The following is a 27,895-nucleotide window of genomic DNA, read 5'->3' as shown; positions in this document are numbered from 1 at the left end:
TCTAAGGAAAGAAAGAAAAAGTAAAAGGCTTTAATACATTTCACTATTTTGTGCAGATAATTACTTAACAGACTATGGCCAACCAATGAAGAAACAAAATACAAATACAAACGTTTCTGTCTTCCTCGCTCTTTCTTCTCAAGACACTTGACTTGTACTTTGAGCTTAAATGGTACTTAAGTAGTTAAGTAGTTAATCCACTGATACACAACCTAAGCAGAAAATAATTTTTTAGTTGTACCACTAAATCGTTAATATCATTAGTGGTACAGCACTGAGGTGTTGTACCACTAATAATATTTTCTTGGTTACTGTAGAGATAAATTTGTAATCCAGGTAATTGGAGTACAACAGTAAAAACTCAAAACATCCCCAAGCTGTGTTGAGGAAATGTTGCACATAATAGCTTTAGATTAAATGAGAATTTGTTTTCATTGCTAGCATTGCAATGATGGGCAAAATTATCTCTAAAAGTCAATATATATTAAAAGGAAGATTGTTACATTTTATGATGACTAAACAAAATAAATGACAAGGAAGAAACAAGAAGTAAGACTCGAAACTCTATAACCAGAGCTTATTTTCAACAGAAAGGTATGAGTGCAGATTCTTTTGGGTTGGAATAACTTGACTGCTTGCTTGATATCTTAATTTATGAACTTCTCTTCTTCATAAAGTGTATAAATCCAAGAAAGTCCTTACTGAACAGAAATAGCTTGATCATTACAATCTACTCAAGAGCAACAGAATGCCAATATATTCAGATGCTTACAGCTGTATTGTAAAAGGTCGTTCAACAAAGGTAGGAAGGTGAAATTTGATTTGATAAAGTCTCATTGCAGTGGACAAAAAAAAAGCTTACATTTTGTTTGCTGGCAGAAAAAGAATATTCAATTCACAAGAGTGCGTATAACAAAACCAAACATGCAATCTATTGCTTTTAAAACTTTTACTGCAACATAATATTGAAGTGAACAGTAATTAGACATCTATCATTTTTCCTAAAAAGAAAAGATGTAAACAGGATAATAATTTTACCTCTATGTATATAGCTTCTCAGATCATTTGAGGGAGGCAAAGGAGGGGGTAGTGTTTCTCAATGATCAAGACACTTTTAACTGAAATGAGTTTTCATTTGGGAAAAAAAAAAGCCAACATTGTTTTAATCCAGCATTAAACAAAATACCGTGCTTCTTGCACTACTTTAACACATCTGAAAAAGCAAAATAACTACCCATGTTTTGGCATTCATGTTTACATTTGCTCAGATCTTTTAGATTTCACAAAGCTGCTACCCAGTGTTGCCATGAAATACAGATTGTAGAATCTAAGTAGCACAGGTTACTTCCAATACCAATACTAAGTAAAAAGGAACATGAAGCAGGGCATTACACTACATTTCTGGAACTAGTACAGTAAGAGTGAAAACCTAGAAAAAGTTAACCTACAGTTTATAGAAGGAACTAATTATCTGCAGAAGCTGATTTTTGGTTGTATATTATTTTACGCTGTGTCATTTTCTGCATCTCCTAATTTAAAGCAGACATACTTGCTGCTTTCTTTGCTTTGTTTCCTGTATTCTCTTCTCCCCCCCTCCCCAAATACCATACACCAAGCATTATGAATATAAGCCCAAATATCCCAGACAATCCAGTGAACAAAGTTAGTGTAATGCACTGGTGTGAGGTGTGAAATAAAAAAAGTCTCTCAATCTTCATCAAAGTTCTGTTGTAGAAGAAAGTTGGCAGCCAAGTTTTCATTCTTCTCACAAGCAAAATATGCCTGTATCACAAGTCCTTCAGGAAATCCTAATGCCTTTAACTGAAGAAAAGAAACACATTTAGAAAGTACATTTTGTATATTAAGCTTCTTTGTATGTCTAGTATCTTGAGATGCCACCTAAGCAATTACTGCCTTCTTGAAACAAACATTGCTGCCTAGCTCAATACAGCCTTTAGTGAGCAAAGAATAAGAAGGTGTTGCCTCTGTCTTTAGTAAACAGAATTCTCACTTGAAAAAGTGATTTGAATGAGTCTAATGAAGCACCATAAAACATGTGACTTTTCTTTCACTGCCACAGTAAGTCACTAAAACAGACTTGGGTCACAGTAATGTCACGAAGTAATGGCACATTGCACTACTGCAGAAAAAAACTTCAAACAATGCACATTTTAAACAATCATACAAAGCCCAGGATTTTTAACAAAAGTTGCCTGGAACAAAAGCTCCCAGCCTGTGATCACTAATAGGTAGCCCAACACATCACATTAAGCTATACTTTGAATTGTTCCAACTGGACTTTCACTTTTTAAAAAATTGACTACACATTGCTGCCATGAGAATTAAGTTGAGAGCAATCTGTTTTTCAGAAGTCAAGGAACTAATTAATGTCTGGGACAGAATGACAACAGGGGATGAGAATACTAGAGAAGAGCTTATTACTGTGCCAAGACAAATGGGTTTAGCCTGCACTTAAAGACATTCAGCAAACCAATCTTTGTTTTACCCGAAGGCAAGTATATACAACTGTTTGGAGATTTTCTTAAAATCCTCACAGCACCTGCAAGGCATTTTACATACAGGGCAGATCAAATCTCTGCGAGAAACTATGTCCTATTGTCCCTTATCAACCATTCTTAGATTTAATTTCATGCTTACAAACAGCATGAATGTGTCAGCTATAATATTAAGACACCTAAATTTTGAGGTGTATCTTTCATGGAAAGGGGAAGAAGCATACAGGTCTCTGTTGCATTTTGGAACAGGTTGTAGAGGTAATGCTCTACTGCATAAAATGGTTTTAAAAGGAAATGCAGCAGACTAGAGGATGATCTGTGAAGAAGTACATGGACAAACAATTAGACTAATTTTATTAATTGTCAATTTCCTAGAGATCTAGAGAATTGCACCTGTATTAAAATTGTTCTTTTCTGATGATCCTTACATAATCTTTTGCTTTGCCAGTTGAAAAACAGTCTTTGATATACAAAAACACTACCACAGTATGACATAAGTCTTTGCAATTTGTTCTAAGAAAAATCTCAGAGGCATTGCCATCTATGTGAATCTGTATTCAGTCAGTGTTACACACAGTATTTATGAATGCAATACACCACCCTCAAGTATATCTTTATAGAAATGTTTACCTCTATTTTTAGAAAGCTATAATTAACTAATTCGCATGGATAGACAAATAACTGGGTTAAGTAGCGACTTAACTAATCTACTTAACTATGAGAGCTCTTACTATCCAAGTACTTTGCAAACAGTGCTCATGCAGACACACCTTTGTGTGGAAACCTATCACAGCACAATCTAGAACAGTACCATCTGAGGCTTTTGCAAGAGGAACTACTGCCTGAGTTCCCATTCCTGAGGGAAAGCCATTCAATCACCAATTATTACAGATGGCCTCTGATCACTTAAGAGGCTCTGCATCTTGTCAGTAAGACAGATTCAAGAGATTTTAGACTCAATTGCTATAAAGTAAGAAGAGATGTGATTTGAAACAAGACTACAACAGCTATGAAATATCAAATATAAAATATCATAAATTATGCAAAACTACTGAGCATAAACAAACAAAGTTTAAGTTAAGACATGTTAAGCATGCACCAGAGTCAACACCCTACAAAAACAGCCAAGCAACATTTCAAAGAAGAAAGGCTTACCCTTTCTATAGCCTCTTTTTCCTGAGGTGTTACTTGAATGTAGTTCATATGACCATTTCCAGCTTCTGCTACTCCGCCAGTGCTGGCACCATCATCACTGCCACTTAAACCTTGGCGAGACTCTAGAACTGGCTCATTCAACATATGAATAAAATGTTCCTGGTGTTGGCTTATTTGCTGTGGTGCATGGGAGAATAAAAGAAATAAATATATTGAAATAAAGCATGTTTAAGCCTGCCAACAGGCAAGTAAGAATATGTATTTTCAGTGAGCTAAGCAGTCAAAAGAATGTGTACAAAGTGCATAGAGAAAAATTATTAAATCTAACCATAAGAAATGCAATTTCATGTTTCAGTTCAAATGCAGTGACTCTCCCCTCTTCCTGATGCCTTTTGCACCTCTTATAAGAGACTCAAACTCATTTCTAATGTCACAGAAAATATGTTCTGTACAGCAACAACTGCTGAAAAGCCAACAATAGAATGTTGTAACTGCTATTAACACACCATCCCAGTTAACATCAACATATCCCTTTCTTGTAAAGCTAAATCAAAATTAGCAGCATTATTTTGTTGTTTTAAGATTCACCTGCAGTAGCTGAGGGTTTTCCCGTCCAATCTGCTGTAGCAATGCCGGTAACAGAGAAGGATTTTGCTGAATAATTTGTCTCATCTGCTGGAACTGAGGCTGATTTCGTAAAAACTCAAGTGGATGTCCTGAAAATCAATGAGATAACATTTTTTAAAAGTTACCAAGATTCTTAATAAAATACATACCTACATTATAACCGTAGACAGAAACAGGACATGAAAGTGGACAATACACCCCTCACTGAAGAACAGAAGAGCTTGCTTCCTCACACTAACTTACTCTAGCTTTAAGCAAGAATTCTTTATACTAAGGTTAAACAATGCATTTTCTTTTCACCCAGCCTTCTCTTAAGATCCAACAGCCTTCTGTCCTCAATCTCCAGCACTTTTCTCTTTATGTCTCATCTCTGAGTAACCTCATTCAGAGACTACAGCCTACCGTCTTGTCTCTATGCCCACAACAGAGTTCTCTACCTCCTGCAACAGGTCAGTTCTGTCCTTCCCAAGTGAGTCTTGCCTTCCCATATATCCTATACTGTTAGGTACTGCCTTGAACGCAACAGTCTAAAGTGCTCTGAAATATCCCATTCCCACCATTCCCTCTTTATGGATGATGTCATGTGTGCCTGTCACTACTACCTGTATGTTTTAACACTCTGGCCTCTATCAAGGCTTACATCTTGAACACCATCTCTGCCACAGCTCAAGATAGACCTTTCCTACTCCTTGAATCAGGCTCCCTTCATGTATTTATTTCTGTTTAAGACAGAGTTCTCTTCAGCAGGCACCAACCACTTTGTCCATGTGCTGCACTGCTGAGTGAGGAGTCCTAGGTCATGGATAGGTCTCTCAGGTGCTACACGTCACAGCCTTATTGCAGGTTTCTCCCTTGATATTCCAACTTCCACGCGGTAAATGCATTAGTATAGTCACAGTTGACAGTGCACACTTAGCCACAGAAGTAGGAAGCCAGAGTTTAAGTGAGAGAAAACACAACCCCCTCCACATTTTTGGTCTTACATTTAAATCCAGAATACTGAATCAAAGGAATTGTGCAAGTTCACGGCATTTTTAGAAACTTCATGCTTTATTCCAGATATATCCGCATACGACAAGCCATTTGTTCCAAGCAAGTACCACACTTGGAATTTCCATGTTACAGCTCTTATCCAATTCACTTTGATCAGTTCACAAGCACCACGAACTTAAAATTCACTGAAGCAGAGAATGCTTAAGTGCATGTGTTTATCACATCCACTCAAATATAACCCTTCTTACCTCCTAATGAACTAGTCGTCGTAGGTATAGTTGCTACTGCTGCTGCCACTGCTGAAGACTGAGAGGCACCAGTGCTTGCTGCTTGAGGGGGTTCAGCCACAGCCTGATTATCTCCAGGTATACCCTAAAGCCACAGTTGACATAATTACCTACAGAATGCTAAAAGATACTTGTTTTACTGCATGTATTATTTAGTTTTCAGAATGAAGAAAAAAACATTAATGCTTTCACTGCAAATACAAAGCAAGATGCTGTGATAGGTAGGCATTTACAACTTGAAGAGAATACTGTGAAAAGAGTAATTTATTTTTTGACAAGAAAAATATGTGGTTTGTATAGCGAGGTAGTAAAGCATGCGCTGCATCAGTTTAAAATACATTTTACTCCATAAACAAATACTTGCTTTGAATACTGTTAAGATATTTGATATGAGTGAAAAAGTTAAACTAAATATACTGTTACAATATGTTATAGTGTTATGCAAATAAAGTTACATTATAGCAACAGAACTGTAGTACGCAATGCTAACAGTGAGATTATACATCCAATACAATCTGGCAAGAAATTAAGAGATATAAGAACACGGCTCTTTGGACCTCTTTCCTCAACGCAACAGCATGACAACTGTCATTTACTGTGTCTTAATTGTGAAAAGGCCTGTATGTGATCAAATTTTAGCAGTTAAAAAAACCAGTTAACTTGCATTTTGCTTATTTTTCATGTGCAAACAACTTTATATAGGAACTAATTGCTCAGGGGGATGAAACTACCAAATCTAAAAAAGAACAATTATAGTAAATTAGAATGTGGGTTATACAACCGACACAGACCTTACTCTATTACCTTTCTCCTGCATGGGAATCCTTCAAACTTCCCACCCTAACCATGCTTTCCCCACTGTCACTGAACTCCTGCACCAAATTTGTCTTTTCCATCCTCCTCGCTGAAGCCTTGAAACTTAGGCAGCTTGGCATGGGAGAGACACCAAGAAAGATTCCTATATGACAACAAGCCCTGGTGGTACAGACAAGGGAAGCTGCCCGACAGGAACCCAAAAGAGGCAGACTCCACAGAGCAGTAAACTTCCTGATACACACAGAGTAATAGCCGGAGGAGCTATGTTAAACCCAACCCCAAAGGGGCAAGACTATACAAGATCTTGCAACACCCAGTTTCCAGGGTGTCAAAAAATTCCATTTTTCTATAGTCTTCCAGCATATTCAATCCAGGTAAGCCTGAGAAGGCAGCAGCACTGGTGTAACTGAATATATTTCACCTGCCTCAAATGAAGAAAGCACCCTTCAGTTTGGGAACCACAAAGCATAAGGAACTTCAGTGTAAGCAGACAATGAAGAGGTTTGGCAAACCTACCATAAAAATCACTGGTAGGTAATGTAGATTAAAAATCCTGCTATAACATGATCTTCACATGATACATTCATCGCTACAGCTGAACAAAAAGGACAAATACACAGCTGATATAAAGGCCACATCTAGAATGGGAGAACTGGACAGTGCTCCAGGCAAAACTTTGCCTCACCTGTGAGATAAGAAGCACATCAAGGTATAAATCACCTAATCATCAAGGCCACATTTAAGCCACTCAGAGGAATAAATGCAAGTTTTCCCTGTCACACACTTCATTACCATTATATGGCTTGGTCAGCTTGCTACACATCCCTCCATCCACAGAGGGGGAAGAAAATTCCATTCATGACATAATTCTGAGGTAACTCTCTCTTACCAGTGCCATACAGAGCACTGCTTAAATACCTTTTCCCATCAAATCACTAATTTCTGGGAATCTAAGTATAATGTAGGCATTTGGGTTAATCTTATGAAATTACTGGTTGATTTCACCTATTCACAGGCATGTGTTGCAACTGCAATATGTGCTCAGATCAAACAGCATATGCTTGTTTAAACCTTAAGTTTGCTCTTGAATGGAAGCACTATGGAAACTAGTCCAACCAAATTTACTTAGAGATGATTTGTCATCTTGAACATCATCTTAACTCTTAAATGCAAGCTTGAAGTATCACTCTCCAAATAACCGAGACTGTGTACAATTGTAATCAGACAAGACTAGTGAGGTGTACACACCTTGTTCATACAGCTAGCCAACAAAGTAAAGCATGATATCAATTCACATACAATTGATTTTGAATGTAAACATTGCTTGGACAACAAAAAGGCCATTTTTGCATTATGGTGGATTAAACAATTGTTTACTGTTTAATTGAGCACCAGAGTAGTTTTTAGCTGACATTGTTCTCCAAAGGGTAATAATCACATCAGGCCCAGCCCAAGGAATGTACACATTTAGAACAGACAGTTACAGTTGGAAGGGACCCACAATGACCACCTAGTCCAACTGCCTGACCACTCCAGGGCTGACCAAAAGTTAAAGCATGTTATTAAGGGCATTGTCCAAATGCCTCAAACACTGACAGGCTTCGGGCACCGACCACCTCTCCAGGAAGGCTGCTCAGTGTTTGACTGCCCTGATGGTGATGAAATGTTTCCTAAAAATTTCCAAACTAAGAGGCTGCAACCAATGGCCTGGTTGTTGGAGGAAAGACAGGACTCCTTCGTAATTAAGGGTTAGGAAATCCTTGGGTCAAAAAGAGATCTGAATCTAAATGCGTCCAAAGATGAGTCTGGGGCATAGAAAAAGAAACAGTGTCTTTTGGAACTGAGACCTCCTTCCATGACCACAGCTTAAGGGCATAGGATTACATCTAGATCCTCAGCCATGAAGCCATGAAAACTGAACAGCTTGTCATTTGAACCACGGACAACAAGTGGAATCTTCAGGGCTCGTTTAAGGAACAGCTACACTTTAAGCATAGATACTCTCTTGACATTTTCTTTCCAACACTTTACAAGTACCTTTGGTGTACTGATTCTTTAAACCAGGACAGTGGTAACATCTCTCAACATCCTAATCCTACCCTGAAGATTATATAAAACATAACACTGACGATGGTTTGGAGAAAGGTAAAGTAAAGGGTCAAAGAACAGTATCATCAATGGACCAGTATTAACTAAAGAGAAGCTTTTTTGATGCAGCAGGATGGTAAGGAACATGTTTAGACCCAGCAGATCAAGAACAGTTAGAAAGACCATTTGCAGCAACAGGATTCTTCTAGAAGGACAACAGAAGTACGTCAGCTAATATGGTCTCTAAGAGCAAGACTGTTCCTCCCCACTCCTTTTTCCCGCAGGAAGAGGAAGAACAAAGAAAAGATATTCTCAGTAAACGATAACAGGAAACAGAAAGGGACCAGCTTATATAACAGAAGGACCCATTTTAAACACAGGACCTACTGAGGGAGTAGAAGTTAACTGCTCAGACCAGTCAGACTTAATCTATTTGGCAGACATGCCATGTGTTGAACTCCATCATAGGGATGCTCTATTTCTGTTCAGGACTTCCTCAACAGAAATAAGCTACAGCAGGGAAATACCAGACTGAGTGTATTGCACATTGCACATGATTTGCACATGCACAGCAAGCCCAACACTTACAGGAGGCACTGGATTTATGGTATATGTACAGACTAAATGAACAGTAAAATCAACATTTTTAAGGCATGAAAAACAAACGTTTGAGATTCCAGACTTACAGCAGATAGATGGGAGCTACTGCATTCGCCCTTAGGGCAAGACAATATTTATCACCTTTCGTTGGCCTTGTACTAGATGAGAACTGAACTTTTTACATTCGTGTACTCAAAACACGTCTTGTCTGTTTAAAAACTGCAGGTTACAAAGTCTTGGGATCATTAATGTAAGTAGCAAGCATGCCAATGACTCGTAATTACTGAAGAAAAACTTCACTAACAAAAGGAAAGTTTTATAACTGGATGTAAAGATGCCAGATTTCTTATCAATCTATCAGAAATGTAATCTGCATGTATTTTGCAAGGACTGGTTCAAGACATTTGGCTTCAAGATTTTAATAAAGTTCAGATTTGCAACAAGGAAAAACAACATCAGGGAAAAAAATGGTATGCTAGGGTGAAAACTAAACGCACCGGAAATACTGATGAAGCAACAAGCTCCCAGACAGATGCTCTGATGGTTACAATTCAGCTGACAGATTAAGGTATACAATGAGAAGTAATCCAAAAAGCCCCTAAAACAACTCACAAGATTTCCATTAAAGGGAAGCTACTCTTCTATTTCCTCTCACGCCAATGAAGTTCATTTCACCCTTCAAACTATTTTTATCAAATGACAAATTGTTTGTTCCCCAAAACACTGCTTAAGTTAAAACAACAGTTAAATTAAGCACCCTTCAAAAAACTCTCAAACCTTTCTGTTTGGAAAGTATATTATTAAGAACACTGTGCATTATTAGTAAAAACAATGAACTGGAACTTAAAAAAATGCCTTTGTGATGTTATAGATACTAATACAAAAATACAGCTAATGCTGTCACTAAGATGTGACAAAATCATTCCTTGAGCCAGCCATTGGCAATTAAAACTATCACTATAACTGGACATACTTTACATACATATCCATACAAATCAAACAATAAAAGCAAAGAAGCAACAGAGGTAGTTAGCGATGACTTCAGTATTTCCTATAACACATTATGACCCTCAAAATCCAAATCTCAGCCTTCCAGATGCTCTGCTTAGAGATGTTGTTCCTCTATGAACATGTATTACTCTCACTGATTGGATAATATTCAAAATAAAAAGTAAATCAAAGTTAAAATTATTCTTTAGTGAGGACAAAATAAAAAGTGAAAGAACCAAGATGTAGTTAAAATAAACTGCTCACCATTAAAAGGTACTCCACCGCTCTGTCAGGATTGTTGAAGCTGGCCCTCAGCGCCGCAACTACTTGCTCACGTTCATAGCCCATAGACATGATCTCAGTCACCATATTCTCATAGGACTGACCTGTCACTAGAAGTAACATGACCACCATTTTAAGGGAATAAGGCAAAAACAGCACAAAAAAGTTTCAATGGATAAATTTCATTTCTACCCAAATTTGAGTCGTTCATGGAAGAGTAAAGAACAGTTCATATTAATCTTGCCATGGTTCTGTTGCTTTAACTCCAAATATATTCTGGTGGTTTCATTATGCATTTGATTGGAGTAGTAGAGGGTAATGAACACAATGCAAACTTCTATTGAAAAAAGCAGCACTTGTGATACTTCTGTACTCGCAACTGAAATAATATTCCCTTTCTATGCTTGCATCTAAGGTCAAGGGCATCCTCACAGCTAATATTCAACTCCTGATGTAATCAAGAAAAGTCTCCTGCAGTGTAAGTTTGGAAATTAAACTTTCTAGGCAGAAATCTGCCTGTCAAACTGTTAGCCACTGAGGTTTTTCCAAATAAAGACTTCACACTATGCTATGGTTAGATAGATGACAAATAGCGATGACCAAGTTACAACTGTATATTGCTACATGCTGGTGATGATGATCACAGTCATTTAATCAACTTAACATGGACCAACTCAAGTCAGGCAGAAGACTTAAAGTTATATCTAGGAAAGACACTCAAGACCTCAATGAGGGTTCGGGAGAACAAGTTATCTCATTTAATTCATGTATATTTGACTAGACATTCATCACATCAAATCCCGTACCTCTTACAGCATAAATGGACTAAAACTGGCCGACACCTGCAGCCAACTTGGAGCAATTTAAGGACAACTGATCACTACTCTAATGGCATCGTAGGGAAAATTATTATCTCTTTTCATAATCCATTTTATTTCCCTTCCTTAAAAGCAGACAGCAGGTTTAACAATTCAAGAAAATAACTAGTCTATTATATATTGTAATTGAGCAACATCTTAAAGTTTATCTTCCCACGCAAAAACAGGAAAAACACCCCAACAAACGAAACCCAGGCATTAAAATACCATCTCCTTCCCTGGATAAAGGTATTCCTGATCTCAGTGGAACCCTCCTATTGACTCTGTAACACTAGAAGTTAGTGGCAGGAGAGTTAAATAATTAACAGTCACCATACAAAACACCAGATTAAAAAAAGTAGAGGAAACAAATACTGCTAGAGGTACTTTATTAAGACAAGTAAGTCACAATTAAAAGAACCAAAGAAAATATCAAGTTTTATTCCCTTAGGGAGAAGGTGTTTAACTCAAGCCAACATTAACACAATCACATTGCTTGATTTTTAAAGAATGCTTCTAAAAAATCAGTGGATGTATGACTGAGGGCAAAATACTCAAGAACAAATAATAAAACAGCCCTAGCCCAAGGATACTTGTGCATTATCCATAAAGATAAATAATGGATTTACAACCCTTGACTGATTTGAGTATTTATTGTTCAGACTTCAAAATAATAGTGCCAACCTGAGTTTAAGGAATGGTAAGTTCATGTCTTCATATACAACTACAAGATCAATCATTTTACATCTACTTTCATTTTTTCAAAGACATAAAAAAAAGTCACCTAAACTTTGCTCTAAAGATATATATTTCTGTACATATCTTCAGAGAAGCAAAAAAGCCAAGCCAACAATTGTCCCAACACAGTGATCTTGCTAAACTTAACTGCTCATGTTCCTTCTTACACAGCACTAGTTTACCCTTACTACTGCTAACAAACTAGTCAAGCTGAACAGCAGACAGAACACCTTTTGATCTAATTAGTCACTACTTAAACTTTTGTGTAGTGCTCTTTCAATACAGCTAGGTAGAGACTAGAATAGCATGAGAGATTCGGTACAGAAAAAAGAGATGCAAGAAGATCGACTTGCTCTGGACAGACTGCTACATAAGCCGTAACTAAAGGCAAAGAAGGAAACTGAATTACTGCGAATTTAGGCACATGTACTCCGTATACAGTCTACTTACACAAGTCGTGCAAAAGTAAGACCAAGAATAATAATTCAGGAATTGCACACCAGCAATGTCACGATATAGAGTCAGGCCTATCTCTAGAGAGTGCTACCAGGAATGCTTGTGAGGCCAATGCTGAACTGATTCTGCTCCTTGCTTTTCTCTTTCAAGTAACATTTCAAAGCTGGGTTAACTTTCAAATCCAGTTCATCACACTTCCCACAATAATTCTTGTACCATGCCATAAAGAAAGCTTGGGCTGCTCCAGTGAAAGATATGGTTGCTCAGGAACTGCAAGACATGCAGATCTTCATGTAGCACACAAAGCCACATTGGTTTTCAGTCAGCATATCTAACTGAAAACAAAAGCAAGTCAGGAGAAACCAATCCCTGTTTTTAAAGTGAAGTCAGTTATCTTCAGACAATGTAATTGAGAAGCCATAGTAAGAACATGCCTAGGATCCTACGTAAAAACATACTACATGAATTTGTGCAAGCAAATTCCTTTTCAGACAGTTTCTAAAGAAAAAGAACCACAGAGTTCATGCCTATTGCCTTTGAAAATCTTCTGGCATATAGCCCTTGCAGTATGCTTACCCAGGAAATTGCACTCAATGCTTGTTATTTCCAAACCATTAGGGACACGTGGGTTTACTGTATCAGATACCAATCAAAGAACTTTCATACAAAATGGATAGTGAGGTGATGCTCTCCTGCTACATTGAAAGGAGATTATTTTTTTCCATTCTGAAGATAACTGAATCAAGACCACCAGCTCATTTCAACTTGTTGGTCATTATTGTTAACAAGAGTATTTGTGATGACCACATCTCAGCCACTAAGGTATAATGAATGGTTAATGAAGCCTGCAGCACCTTTGGTAGCAGCAGTCACTTTAAAAATGTAACAGGACTCGACTGGTTGTCTCCTACAGTATCTATCAGCTATTTCAGCTTATACATTTCTTCAGCCTAAAACATTATGTCATAACATAAGACCTAAGCTGCAGTTAGACAGACTAAACCTGGTGGCTACCACCAATACACATAAAACATTACTACAGTTCCTAAATCACTGTGGGCTGCTTAATCGCAACACCTGCCTCCAATATATCCACATACCCCTACACAAAAATGTAAGTGAAACTCTTTAAATTTTTTGTACCAAGTTGCAGCTTAATGTTTACAGAGATAAGACAAAATAAAAACCCCACCTCCTCCTTATTTCTGTGCCTTAATTTGCTACACTCTAGAAAAACAAATTGTCTCCATAAAATTTAAGTAGGAGTAAGGAGTTATGGGTTTGCCTAGTAATTTCCCAGCTACCAGAATCAGCATAAATGAGGGGCAGAACTTCCTATTGTTTTTACCCTGTTTATTCCACTGAGAAACAAAGACATGTAAACTGTCAAAAGAAAAGTTAAATAAGTATATGGAGGCATTCATTCCTCAACCCAGATAGCAGCAGATTTGGTGAATTTATCTGATCTAAATGTGTCAAAAGACAGTACTGTCAAAGCTGGAACAAGTGAATAATAAAGGCACCCATTTTATCAGACCTGCGCACTGGGAAGCAAAGGTGAAAAGAAAAGCGTATACATATTTACATCCAGTCTTCTATTCAAGCGACTTCAAACTGAGTAGTTAGAAGAGAAATTAAGGCAAACGGGGGAAAAAACAGGAATGATAAAGATCTTCCTTTTACACAATAAAAATATATGAAGTGAAATATTCTTCAGTAAAGAAGTTCTTGATGCTGGTTCTAAGATACCAACTTCAGGTCTTGGAGAAGAGTACTTTGATTATAACTTTAACAATGACAGATACAGAAGAGAATGTCAATATCTGCTAATCCGTCATTTGTTTCTGCTGCACCAAAATAATGTCTACATTAAAAAAACACTCCACTTACCAAGTGCACTTATAGCATCCTCAAAAAGATTTGATCGAGATGTATCACCTGTTGTACTGTAAGATGAAGACAAGTGCAATGGTAATTACAAAACTTTGGAAAACTTCCTGTTTTTCAAAAAAAGCAGCAGCAGCTGTAACTCTAATAGCCCCTTTTGTTTCTAAAAAACCAACAAAGCTTTCCAAAGAGCTCTCTTTTGGTCTTATAGTGAGACCAGATTTTACAAACTTACAATGCTACTATTTTTAACACAAGGCCAACCTTCCCCCCTACCCCCCAACAGTTTGGCTCTTGCCCATCTGCTCAGGGATTAGCCATCTGCTTGCTTGAATTCTTTAAAGGGTGGGAGAACAAGGTGGATTTTCAAAAGCACACAGCAGTCTCACTAACTGCTTCCCCACAGTCACCAGTTTGACCTCAATGAGGAAACAAGGAGGTCAGTGGCAAGCACTAATTAAAATGTCAGTATCCTACTTTCCCAGGAATATAAACTGCTAACATTTGCAATTACTCCATCTCAAGTTATCAAAGCTGTTAAATTACAGGATTAAAGGCTCACCTCCACGAACACCAAGGAACACAGAGGCACACCACCAGGCAGAGGAACCCCAGTTAACTCAGTCAGAGCCAAGGGTGCCCCTTTCCTAGCTCCTCCCAGGACTGCAACTTAAAGCATCAGCCCCCTTGGTTTCAGGGTGACACCCCTGATGGATCAATGAGAGAGGCTCTCCAGGTCTCCTTACAGATCAAGGGCATTATTGCCTAGAAGGTGGTGCAACTCACCATGGGGCGCCAGGAAAAAGCATTTTGGGATTGTGCAAGACTTGTTACAGGATATCTAAGGGAAGAACCAAAGGCAGGGAAAGGGAAGCATCAAGGCACCCTGCAGATGAAAAGCATGGGCAAAGAGAGCGAAAAGAGGAGAAGAAGGGCCAGCCACATGTAAACAGCACTTGCCTGGCCATGCCCTGCACCTGATCACCAGTCCATCCTGCCTTCTAATTAAATTCCATTTTTAACTATTTTTCATGCTGGGGGGTCTGTCTTTTCTACATGCATGTGTGTGTATGGAAGTCTAAGTGCCCACAACTGGACAGGGAACCATGAGTCACAGGGATCCACACGTCTGTGGAGCCAGCAACTGCAGAGACGAGATACTGTCAAAGCCTCAGTGCCAGCAACTGGAGAAGGGACCACAGGGGTTCATGTGCCTGGGGTGTCAGCAACTGAAGAGACTACAGTGCATGCATATTCTGAGTGGATGCATAAGCTGGCGTATGTGTAATCACCAGCAAGCATCAAGCTTGACTACAGTAGGGTAGGGTAAGGTAAGACGCTTGAGAGCTGGGTATTGAATCGCTGTAAGTGACAGTCAGCTGCTGGCGAGATTGGAGGGTCTGAGAGAGGAGCTGCTGGAAAGACACTAACTTCTGGGGGTCAGCTACTGGTAAGGTCATAGGCCTCAACCAGCTAGTGGAGAGACCTGTTCCTGTGTCCATGAATGAGGCAACTGGGAGATCAGGGGATCCAGGGACTAGCTACCAGGTTCAGTGCATGTGTACAGCCGGTTCCTGGACGGATCCTCTCTGTGTGCACATATGCGTATGCATGCAAAGGGAATCTGAGTACCAGCAACTGGAGCAGGGTTGCAGGGCTCAGGCAGTCACATGCCCGGGTACCAAAAACTTGCGACACTGGGATCTAGGGACCAGCTATCGGAATAGACTGTCTAAGGCCAGCAACTGGAGAAATTCGTATTGTTCATTTGTATGTTTGTACATATGTATTTTCCACTAGTGGGCTCTGCCCTGAGTAGCCAGAGAGGAACAGGATGCGACTGCTGGTGTTGCATGGTTGCTTGAGTGCTGTTTCTTTCCTGCCTGTGTTGACCTATGCAGCCAGCCATATATATAGGTATATACATATTGTGTGTATGTACTGGGAATACATGTTCAATCTTTATACTTGATAGACCTGGGGACATGGAGCTGCAGCAGCCTCGCATCTATCAGGCTACCAGAGTCGTCAACTCCTATCAGCAAATGAAAGATCATCAGATTAATCTGAATCAGTTTTCAGAAGATGCCACTAAAAATCTAACAAGGCATTTACAGAGATGCGTTTTTTTATGTAAGAAAAAATTTGTTCCAGCCAGAATGCTTCACTAGTAACTATCACTAGTAAGATTTACAACTAAAAAAGATCAAAGGTGAAACAGGACACCAGCTTGCCTGGCCATGGCTCAATAAATCTTCACCAGCCTTAGTAATTTAACTTCTAAAGCAAATCAGAAACAAGCAGTACTCACTGAAATCAAGGCAGGTGGTAAGTACAATGTATTTGTTAAATTATTTTCTTGCTTCCTGTTAAGTATGTACACTAAGGCTCCCTTACTGCAGTTTTACAACGCTGCAATCTGTACATAGAAAACCTGGAAAGCACTGTTTCAGTATCAAAGATTTAATCTAATCTTTGAACCTACTGGACAAACTGAGCAGCAAAAAACACCAGCCATTAACAGTAAAAAAATTCTAACTTATTCGACTGATAAATGAAGCTTCATTTGTATTCAGTTTTAAAAAGATGTCCATTTCTCAGCATTGCAAAATTAAATCATCAATTAGGGCATTTAGTGCAAGAAATTTGTGATGACATTTTCAAAATATTAGGTAATTGCAAGTTTTGTTTCCGTATCATCAGATCAATATCTGATGGTGTTTAAATACAACCACTTCAAAAACTGATGTCTTGTGCACCAGGAGTCACATAAATAACACACAAATAATTGAAAACCAGTGTATGAAAAATGAAGACTTGATGCTATGCAGCACTTCAAGCGCCATTAAATTACAGTTAACAACATTTTTATTCCATGCAATACTTAAGCAACTTAAAGTGAGCAAAAAAAGGCCACAGTATACAACCGGGATGAAACCTCTAACTTCTGTTTGATTTTCTTAAATGTAGAGAATGGAGGTTAAAAGCTATCCCAACTCCCACAACTATCTGCAGATGGGCCAAGGAGCATTCAGAACAAATAAGCTTGTAGCTTTAAGACATTACAAGATTAAGAGCAATACTATATCCTACATTTTGGAAGAAAAAGCTCTTTCCAGAAATTAAGAGACTCTTACAGCAATAAAGAACTTCAGGTTCAAATCTAACCAACATGATTCAAAACACAATCAGAGGTCTATGAACAGGACAGGACACATCCCTCTGAAGTCTTTAAGAGCTTTGTGAACAGTAGATCCCCACGCAGGTAAATATCCTCAGTCTGAAAAGAAACTTGTGCCACAGTAACTCTGAAATGCCTAACGGGAGCACAAGTCCTGTGTCATCTAACTCTCCGCTCCATAGGTTTAGTCCCAAGACCACACTTCCCACAGGATGAGGTGTAAGCAGGGAGGGGCACTTCTTACCATCAACAATGTTATACTTGAGCCAGAGACTGAAGTTACAGTTAAGAAAGAAGAAAAATTATGTAGAATAGAGAAAATGACTGGACTAATGCTGTAACGGAGAGTTCAACTTAAAATCAAAACTAGAAGCAACAGAAATGGACAGGGAAGCCATTTGTGGAGGCTCATTCATACCTGTCAGTTGATGATGGGCTGACAGCAGCTGGTGCCTCAGGTGGTTTTTCTGCTGGCTTCTCTTCTTCAGGAGCACTCACAGGTGCAGATTCACAAGCAACTGCATCTGGTGGTGGAGGGACAGGAGCTGGCACAGGGGCGGCAGCAGGGATTGGTGCAGTGACCGGTGTGGGAGCTGCAGTTGTCGAGCTAAGAGCGGTAGTAGCATTTGACTGCTGAGTCACTCCAGCTGCTGCTTTGGGCTACAGGAAGACAACAGAATTCAGACACAGCACAAAGCTCCTAAACCCATGCTTTCTATAGTCAACACATTGATTAAGTTCTGTTAAGATGATTTGTGTTTGACATTGCTGCCTCAACATCAAGCATAACATTAAAACTTTGCAAGACATTAAATCTATAATGCCTTTTATTGTGTTTAAACAGGCAACTGATAGTGTCACATTTAGACACCCAGGCAGTCACACTATTTGAATATGAAGTCAAATGCAAAGATAAGATCTAAATATTTATAGACTGCAATACTCTAAACATGAAAACAATCTTGTGTTTTACAAAAGCATGTTTTTCAGAAGAAACTAAAACAGTTGTCAAAAGACATTTGACAAGCATAACAGGCATAAGGTTTTCTCACCACTCAAATTTGGAAAAAAGTGATAAAGACAGAAATCACATTTCATTATGAATGCTGTTTGCTGGAAAATGAGATGCTAAAAAATTTAAACTTAACCTGCAACAAGTTTTACTTACGCACTCTTTACATTGAAAGCACTACATAAACAACATTTCACATACTTGAGTTCTGTAGTGAGCACCAAAAACCCAGCAGCATCAAGGACTACCAAATCTACAGCAACAAATTTAGAGTGGGTAATACTTGCATATAATTGTGATTTAATCTTCACATCTCTACCAGAAACATGAATTTTGCTTAGATGCAGTATTAATCCCATTACATAGAAATTACACTTTTCAGAATGCATGTAACTTCCAGCTAAGGTATGGAAGCTGTATCACTGTAGTCCCTTACTTACGAATATCCTTAAGGATTGACAAGGCTGACCCTCATCTCTGCTTTACCAAGAGAAAGAGCTGAACTTTAACAAAACACAACTACTTATTCAAGGTGAATCACTTTCAGACAATGTTTGCGTAAACTAAGAAAAATATATTTCCTCCTTTTGTCTGAAAGGAAAGGAGAGGTTGAGAATTAATAGCTTCCAACATAATGGGCACAATAAAGAACATTATAAGAAGCATTCAAAGAAAAACACTGAAACACATCTGAGCATCAGACAAAGTTAGCAGTTGTGCTTATGTGACAGGGCATGTCCTATCCAGAAAAGAATCAAGGAAAGGGAAACTGAGCTTAAAGACTCAGCAAAAAGACCGTAACACTGAAGAAATGCCCAACTCTGAAACACAGGTCCTTTAATACAAGAAGGTATTGCATTTAGCAGTTCTTCATGGAGCTCTGTGTTTCTTCTGCTATAAACAAAATGAAAGCTGTACTCTGAAATCCCATCTGCACCTGTTTTCTTGTACTGATAAATGCCTCTTCTCCAGGCAAACCACAGACTATAACTCTTGTTTGTTCAGGAACACAGCAATAACAGTTACGTTCAAACAGAGAACCTAATGAGCCAATACCAGATAGAAGCGAAGGGCAACTGAATATAGGTTTTCTTTGTCAGAAGGAGGACCTCTAACTCCAAAATCAACTTCCTATCTCAAGACAGAGATGAAGCCAGTTTTATTCAGATCCCAAGGGTCTGGAATGCCTAGAAAATCAGTGGCTTGATTCCTGGAAGCAATATGGCGACCGGTTAAGAGATACTTCAAATACATGTCACAGTCATTCTCTTTAATTTGCCATTGCAGTCATTCAAAACTCACAGGTTCGTTGATTAGCATATGTATCCTTTCTGTACTGGTTTAAGTTGTTAGGCTTGACAAAAGAAACAGCCATAAGTTTTGAAAAGCAACATGGCAAGACTGGAAGAGTTCTGTACAGAGGATTTAGTGATAAACTATCTAGGTTCCCTTCTTCCTTTTAATAATATCACTGGAAAAACAACATAGAGAGACAAGAAAGAAGAAACAGTAAAATCAGCCACTGGCAAATTTTTTCCTTGATGTAAACATTCAGCACAGAACAGTGACAACAATCAGCGTAGGACTGTGAAGCAGTATCCTGTATGTATTCGGACAAGCATTTGATTTTACTGTTGACCAAAACTTTCACATGATCAAATTTCACTGGTTTTAAGGACAGGCATACACAATCACTCATCAAAATGAAAAAAAGAGTGAAATGAATGCAATTTGCTTTTCAAAAATAAGGACTACTCACTTTTGTCACCATAACCACCACAAAGTTCTTCTCATCTATTTTGTATTCTTTAAGAGCAGTATCATCATTAAGGATTTTACCTGGCAAATTAAACGGACACAAATTAAGTTGTTATTTAACAGATCGTTAGATGATCTTGGCATTCCCTCATATAAACACAGTTTCAAAAAAAACATAAAAACACTTCTTATGCAGATTTATAAACATTAATAACCCTACAAAAAGTGTTTTGGCTATTAAGCTGTGGCAGTAGAGCTACAAGTAATTTTCCTCTTACGATGTTCACGGTACTAGCTAGCTTGAAGGCTGTCACCATAAGCGCTGAAGATGCTTCAAATCATTTAAAACAGAAGTGTTAAACGTAGAGAAAGATTTATTGGGCCTTTAACACAGATACAAGTAATGTAGAGGAAAGGCTTTAGCATACAATAAGCTTAACTGAATAACTTATGCCTGCTTACACACTCTAGACACAGTAAGAAAATTCCTTCCTGCTTATCTTCTGTTTGTCCTTCAGATGTAGTAAACTATCTACAGTTCCCTGCCACAGACTAAGTTTATCTGCATTAGATAAGTTTGTGACTTTGCACCTTTAACAATTTGTTCTTAAGAGAAGGCTAAACCGTTAGAAAAAGCTAGAACCATTCCACATCCTGCTACCTTGACAGAAGGATGGAAAAAAAAAAAAAGATCAGACAAAACCAGAAACATTTGTTTGTTATAGTACCACTTTTGATGTTTCATAAGCAGAGATGGTACTGTGGCAAAGTAGACTTGCCTCACGTCTACAAGAACTCAGAAATACATTAAACCACATAGACTTTTTTTTAGGATAAGCTGATTTAGAGGCAGTACCACAAATCAGAAAATTAAGTTTGTATTTCAGTGAGTTTTATAGCACCTACTTCTACTACAGAATTTTCAGGAAATATTTTACAATTTTCATTGATTCATTTTCTGAAGATGTGCCAAGGATCGCTTCCCTATTTCGAGAGGAAAATACACATTTTCATAACCATTCTCAGTGCTAGTGGAATACACCACTGAACTGTAACTAGTAGGACACATCCTTATCCTGATAATTGCAAGGAACTCAAGCAATGCATACGCATTATGGCAGTTGGAATACAAATGAGGTGGCACTGTCCTACTCTCTACTGGTTCCACCAGTCTTGCAGGTCAAATACTCAAGAACGTATCATATGTACTGTAGTAGTAGTAGTACCTGTAGCAGATGGTGCAGCATCTGACTCAGAACCTACACAGGTTTACTTACAATTTTCTGGTTTATAGGCACTTTGGGGAAGGACCTTGCACAATGTATATATGCAGACATCCTATCTTCTCAGGACACACCACTCTCAGGGTTTCTAGATTTCACCCAAATACAGATGACAACACAACAGATCTACCTCACTGCTAATTAGCATAACATTTTTTAGAAAAAAATTGCAAGCATTTTTAATAACAAATGGTATACTTTTAATCAGGTTCAGTTGGGATATCACTCTGCTTTACCGAACTATGAAAGTTCTAAAGCTTATTTTAATCAAAGTAAAAATGTCATCAATACACCCTTGTTGTATCTCTTGTCCAAGAAAAAAATACACTCAATCTTTGGATGGTCTTCTATTCTAAATCTTATTTCCTACATTTCCTACTGCTTGTGAGGAGTATACAATGCTGCAGATACATTCTGGCTTCTGAAAATACTCATCACATCATATGATCTTACATAACCCTTGATTTTTTTAATCACAGAAACATAACATTAAGAGTGTCATGCAATTATACATACTGCACAAGGTCTTCTGCCTTGCGCATATTTCTTTATTATACATCAGACTTTTACCTTCATGTTCTTGATGTGCATTCCCTTCACTGAAGTACAAGGGACATAACACTTGCTAAGAAATACAGTCCTGAGGAGTCCGTACAACACAAAAAGACTCCCAACTTCTCTTCCATTAGCATCTTTCTGCTGTGATCAGTGGCTTTAGCTTATTCAAGTGGAAAACCAATACTGTTTACAAAGCAGTACATTGAGGAAGTAAAAAGACACTAAAGTTTCTGTCAAGCACAATTTGAGAGGAAAAAAGCACTAGAGAGGGTATTGGAATAGAACTTTTAAAGTTCTGACACGAAAGGAGAACAAAAAACTGGATCTGTGTATCGCTGCCAGAATGCACCAGCCAGGTAGAAAACAGTAAAAAAATATTGCCAAAAAATTTTCAAACTATGTTAGCTCAAATAAAGTAACTTCATGTCTTTATCTGACATTAGCCTGCTTTTTGCTAGCACATAATAGGTGTTTCTAATGACAGAGCTTAAAAGTATTGAAAGTACCTTTGTAGAGCAAGGATTTGGCAGTGGGTTTCTTCTGTTAATACAAAAGAAATAGTCTGATTTTTAATTCTCTGAGGTATATACAAGAACGCTTCAGCTACACACAGCATAAACTGAACAAAAGACGAGGTAACCCAGAACATGAGATATGATCTTCTTAAATTCTGACTTCTTGGAACAAAAACTATTTCTACTTCACCTAGCATACCCCACTCACAACTAAAGCTGTTAGCATATCATCCTATAAGAGCAAAAATAACAACAGACATATATGTATTAAAACCTGAAAAATTCTGATTCAAAATTAAGAGTTCCCTTTGACAATAAGGTTTGTTGTTGGTTCTGTGGGTTTTTTTTTTTTTAACCTGTTTGCATTTCAGTACTTATAATCTTTAGAAGACTTAACATTCACACCAAAGTCAAAGAAGAACATAAAAAATAAGGTAGATTCAGATACAGTATCTTCAGAATATCCATTACCTGCATAAATTAGTTTTTGGCCAGCTACTGGAAAAGCATCTTTCCCCCTTTCTGATTCAATCTTCTCTTTCAGTGCCTTCACCTAAAGCACAGAAACAGTCTTAATGAAAAAAAGAAGTTTCACAATACAAACCTAATTAAGTACACTTTGTTCTAAGTTTTAAATACTAAAAAGTAGTTTTCAGTCATATCTTGATTGTCAAGTACATCAGTCGCAAAGATGTCACTGCAACCACTTGCAGAGCAACGTGTTCCCTTCCCAAATAATCTCTTGTGCTTAATCAAACTAGATAAGTAGTTTCTACATGAGAAGTCTTCAAGTATGAGTTTACAACACAGTGAAAAATTGAGAAATTTGGGCAAAAAATGTTTTTATCTACTGACCCATTTCCCCTCCCTGTTCTTTCTCTGAATGCAGGGGGCACACATGCTATACACAGCTGACGGCTTTCTTCATCATAATGACTCTTCAGGGAATGCCCTTTTTTTGCTAAGGTCACCATGACATTTGATTTAACTCACTGGAATGACTTGAAGCCTTGATATGCAGAGACTTGTGCAAACTGTCCAGTTGTTCATTTTATGTAAGTAGTTTTCAACTCTTTCCCCTCCCCCATAATTTTTGGAGCTTTGCATAGCAATTTTAAGCCTACACATGAAAGCATTTTGCCTTATTTACTTGCTTATGCAGACCACTGACATATAGTCCACACTTTCAGAGCACCACATACAATAGCTCAAATGACACTGTGCTAGTTGTCATGTATCAGAATGCCCGTATTCTGAAGAAAGACTGCATAACACTATCCTGAGAAGATAAAGGATGTTCCTGTAGAAGCATTTCTGTACTGATACATCTGAAATCATGTTTTAAGACAAACTGCCTGTACACAAACATTCATTCTTCTTGCTTCCTGACAGATACTCCCAATATATGTAAAACAAAGACAACCAATCTGTTATGAACTTATTACTACAAACTCACTCCATCTTCTAAAGTTTTTTTCCCTGAATATTCATAAGCTTTTTTCATGAAACACTACAATTGAAATGCATATATCTAGCTAATTAATGAGCTAAGTACATGAAAATGTGTTTATCACATTTTATCACAACAGCTTAATCAGACTGGCAACTACTTGTGCCACAGGTAGCTGTAGTATTACCATTTTTTGTTAATTTTTAAAGTTGTAGCTCACTATTAGGGTTGCTTGAGTAGTAAATACACTGAATCAGTATTTTCAGGTGCTAAATGGTAAATATTTACTGAGAAGTTGAGCTTTGTGATTCTCAGCATAATTAAAATCTGTCATCCACTTCACATGCCGGTCATGCTTCCTGGCTTCACTTCATTCTTCTGTTAATGATGTCTTAAAGCTTTGCGTTATCTTTCTTCTTCTCCTTCATTGGTCCCCTTGCTTCTTCTCCCTCTTCCTTTCAGATTTTATTTCTGTGTTTCTGCATCAACCTCTTTACCAGGCTAATCCTTTCAGTTTGGATGTTTGGTCCAAAAGGGATGAACCAAACTTTAACACTCACAATGGAGCTGCATCTTTTCAGCAGTATACGTAAAAAGAAGTGTTTGTTTTACCAGGCTTCATGACCCAGCAAAGGAGGCCTGCGGAATCAAACCTCTTCTCTAAGCTTACACCTGATGTAGGTGATTAAATTACTAGCCACACAAGGATACAGAACACAACGTATGATTTCCCTCTGTGGGACTACACCAAAATAGGAAGCTAACTCTTCTTTTCCTCAGCAGATGGAAGAAGGATGCTCTTGGTATTCTTATTATACATGCCATCCCAGTACCTGCCAAAACCTTTAGAATCAGTCTCCAGGCAGCCAGTTGCTTTTCCACAGCAAAACTAACAGCAGCTCACTGCCATCCGTAAGTCTTCAGGGAGGGTCAAACCACTACTCATTTCAACAATGATTTGCTGATAGCATCATCATTCTCATGCACTTTACAAAAGTTTGCTCTATCCCTGGATTTACATTTATTTTAAAAGAGTATTTCCTTGAAAACTAAAAATCTAATTTGTGAATTCCTCCCCAATTATTATTTAAGGCTGGAAGTCACCCACCTTACAACTGAACAGCCTCCTTAGGCCACGGCTAAGCCATCAAGCAGTTTTTCCTGAACTTTAAAGTATTAGATACTTCAGGTAACTCCAGTTAAGTGTCCTGCACCCACTAGGGCAAATAAACCCCCTGAATCATGTTAAAAGCCTGTTATGTTTTCAAATGCCTACTTTTTAACACACTGCCTACCTATTAATATATTTATGCACTTGTACTAATCACTCAAAGATGATGTCTCAAAGCTGCTTCTTTCATTCACAGTCACCATATTTGTCACAGATTCGTAACAAATTTGTAATGTGATCAGCAGGTACAACCTATTTTGAAGGAGAAAATTAAGGCTTGTTTCATGTCCACTTCACTCAATCAAGCTACTCATTTCGAATGTCTACTTTGTGTTCCTCTGTTTTAGGGTTTGAGTTTTATTCCAGATTACAGTCTTTTTCCTACAAGGAACAAAACCAAAATCTGTTCTCACAAATAAAAATGTCTGAACAGCTAAATGTGGCAGTTTACATCAGGACACACTAAACGCACATGTTAATTACTACACAGTAATTGGATCCATGTGAAGGAGTTAAGGTATTTACTGTAGTAAAATACAGACAGTAAAATTCCAACAATTCATTTGCCTTTGCTGTCCACCTCGTGCACTGTGCTTCCCCATACTACGACTGATGGATGTACTGCAAGTGACCTGGGGCACTGCCCTCTTCCAAAACCTTCTGTATAAGTCTGCGACAAATGACAGCGCTATGCTTTCATCCCTTTGGCAGGTGGCACTCCTCTCCAGACATAGGCAACTGCAGTTTACACTACGGGGCCAAGGGAATTGAGAAAAAAATGTGTTAGTCACGATGATGGCTGACCAACAAGCAGTTTTCATAGAATCATACAATCACAGAATAGTTTGGGTTGGAAGGGACCTTTAAAAGGTCATCTAGTCCAATCCCCCTGCAATGAGCAGGGACATCTTCAACTAGATCAGGTTGCTCAGAGACCCGTCCAACCTGACCTTGAATGTTTCCAGGGATGAGCCATCTACAATCTCTCCAGGCAACCTATTCCAGTGTTTCACCACCCTCATCGTAGAAAATTTCTTCCTTATATCTAGTCTGAATCTACTCTCTTTTAGTTTAAAACTGTTACCCCTTGTCCTATCGTTACAGGCCCTACTAAAAAGTCTGTCCCCATCTTTCTTATAAGCCCCCTTTAAGTATTGAAAGGCCGCGATAAGGTCTCCCTGGAGCCTTCTCTTTTCCAGGCTGAACAACCCCAGCTCTCTCAGCCTGTCCTCATAGGAGAGGTATTTCATCCCTCTGATCATTTTTGTGACCCTCCTCTGGACTCGCTCCAACAGGTCCATGTCTTTCCTGTGCTGAGGACTCCAGAGCTGGATGCAGTACTCCAGGTGGGGTTTCACCAGAGCGGAGTAGAGGGGCAGAATCACCTCCCTCAACCTGCTGGCCACGCTTCTTGTTATGTAGCCCAGGATACGGTTGGCCTTCTGGGCTGCGAGTGGACATTGCCGGCTCATGTCCAGCTTTTCATCCGCTCGTACTCCCAAGTCCTTCTCGGCAGGGCTGCTCTCAATCCCTTCATCCCCCAGCCTCTGTCGATACCGGGGGTTGCCCTGACCCAGGTACAGGACCTTGCACTTGGCCTTGTTGAACTTCACGAGGTTCACGTGGATCCACTTCTCGAGCTTGTCCAGGTCCCTCTGGATGGCATCCCGTCCCTCAGGGGTGTCAACTGCACCACTCAGCTTGGTGTCGTCTGCAAACTTGCTGAGGGTGCACTCGATCCAACTGTCTATGTCATTGACGAAGATATTAAACAGTTCTGGTCCCAGTACGGACCCCTGAAGGACACCACTTGTCACTGATCTCCATTTGGACATTGAGTCATTCACCACTACCCTCTGGATGCAACCATCCAGCCAATTCCTCATCCACTGAACAGTCCCCCCACCAAATCCATCTCTCTCCAATTTAGAGAGAAGGATATTGTGGGGGACCGTGTCAAAGGCCTTACAGAAGTCCCAACAGATGACATCCATAGCTCTTCCCCTGTCCACTGATGTAGTCACTCCACCACAGAAGGCCACTAGGTTGGTCAGGCAAGGCTTGCCCTTGGTGAAGCCATGCGGGCTGTCTCAAATCACCTCCCTGTCCTCCATGTGCCTTAGCACAGCGTCTAGGACGATCTGTTCCATGATCTTCCCAAGCACAGAGGCGAGACTAACAGGTCGGTAGTTCCCAGGGTCCTCCTTTCTACCCTTTTTAAAAATGGGTGGGATGTTTCCCTTTTTCCCGTCACCGGGGATTTCACCTGACTGCCATGACTTTTCAAATATCATGGAGAGTGGCTTGGCAACTACATCAGCCAATTCCCTCCGGACTCTGGGATGCATCTCATCAGGTCCCATAGACTTATGTACGTTCAGGTTCCTCAGGTGGTCACGAACCTGATCTTCTCTTACAGTGGGAGGGACTTTGCTCCCCCAGTCCGTGCCTTGCAGTCCATCCACTCGAGAGGTGTGGGAAGAGAGATCGCCAGCAAAGACTGAGGCAAAGAAGTTGTTGAGTACCTCAGCCTTCTCCTCATCCGTTGTCACCAGTTTGTGCCAGTAGTGCTCATCGGGGGGTACACTTTCTTTGACCTTCCTTTTCTGGCTGACCTGCCTATAGAAGCCCTTATTATTCTTCGTGTTTCTTGCCAAGCTCAGCTCCAGCCGCAT

At 38.9% G+C, this 27,895-nt stretch overlaps 1 protein-coding gene across 1 annotated transcript; it reads right to left on the bottom strand.

Annotated features, from left to right (window-relative positions):
- On the bottom strand, nt 1-27,895 carry RAD23B (RAD23 homolog B, nucleotide excision repair protein). Its single transcript, XM_050912904.1, has 12 exons — nt 27,746-27,895; nt 26,157-26,203; nt 25,592-25,601; nt 23,071-23,152; nt 20,245-20,324; nt 17,892-18,133; nt 14,296-14,351; nt 10,337-10,464; nt 5,540-5,663; nt 4,260-4,387; nt 3,672-3,848; nt 1-1,821 (listed from the first exon to the last, which is right to left on the bottom strand). Exons 1-12 carry the CDS (start codon nt 27,893-27,895, stop codon nt 1,708-1,710), a joined length of 1,338 nt encoding a protein of 445 aa, XP_050768861.1. The 3' UTR covers nt 1-1,707.

Source organism: Gymnogyps californianus, chromosome Z (genome assembly GCF_018139145.2).
Source record: "Gymnogyps californianus isolate 813 chromosome Z, ASM1813914v2, whole genome shotgun sequence".
Classification (NCBI taxonomy): Eukaryota; Metazoa; Chordata; class Aves; order Accipitriformes; family Cathartidae; genus Gymnogyps; species Gymnogyps californianus.
This window is presented reverse-complemented; position numbering and strand designations above follow the sequence as displayed.

Coding starts and splice junctions, on each gene's coding strand:
- RAD23B (XM_050912904.1), bottom strand. CDS start 27,895: ATGCGGCTGGAGCTGAGCTTGGCAAGAAACACGAAGAATAATAAGGGC. Junction 18,134..20,244: donor TGGTGGTTATGGTGACAAAA/GTGAGTAGTCCT, acceptor GTCTTCCTGTAG/CCCAAAGCAGCAGCTGGAGT. Junction 14,352..17,891: donor AGCCCATCATCAACTGACAG/GTATGAATGAGC, acceptor TTCATCTTACAG/TACAACAGGTGATACATCTC.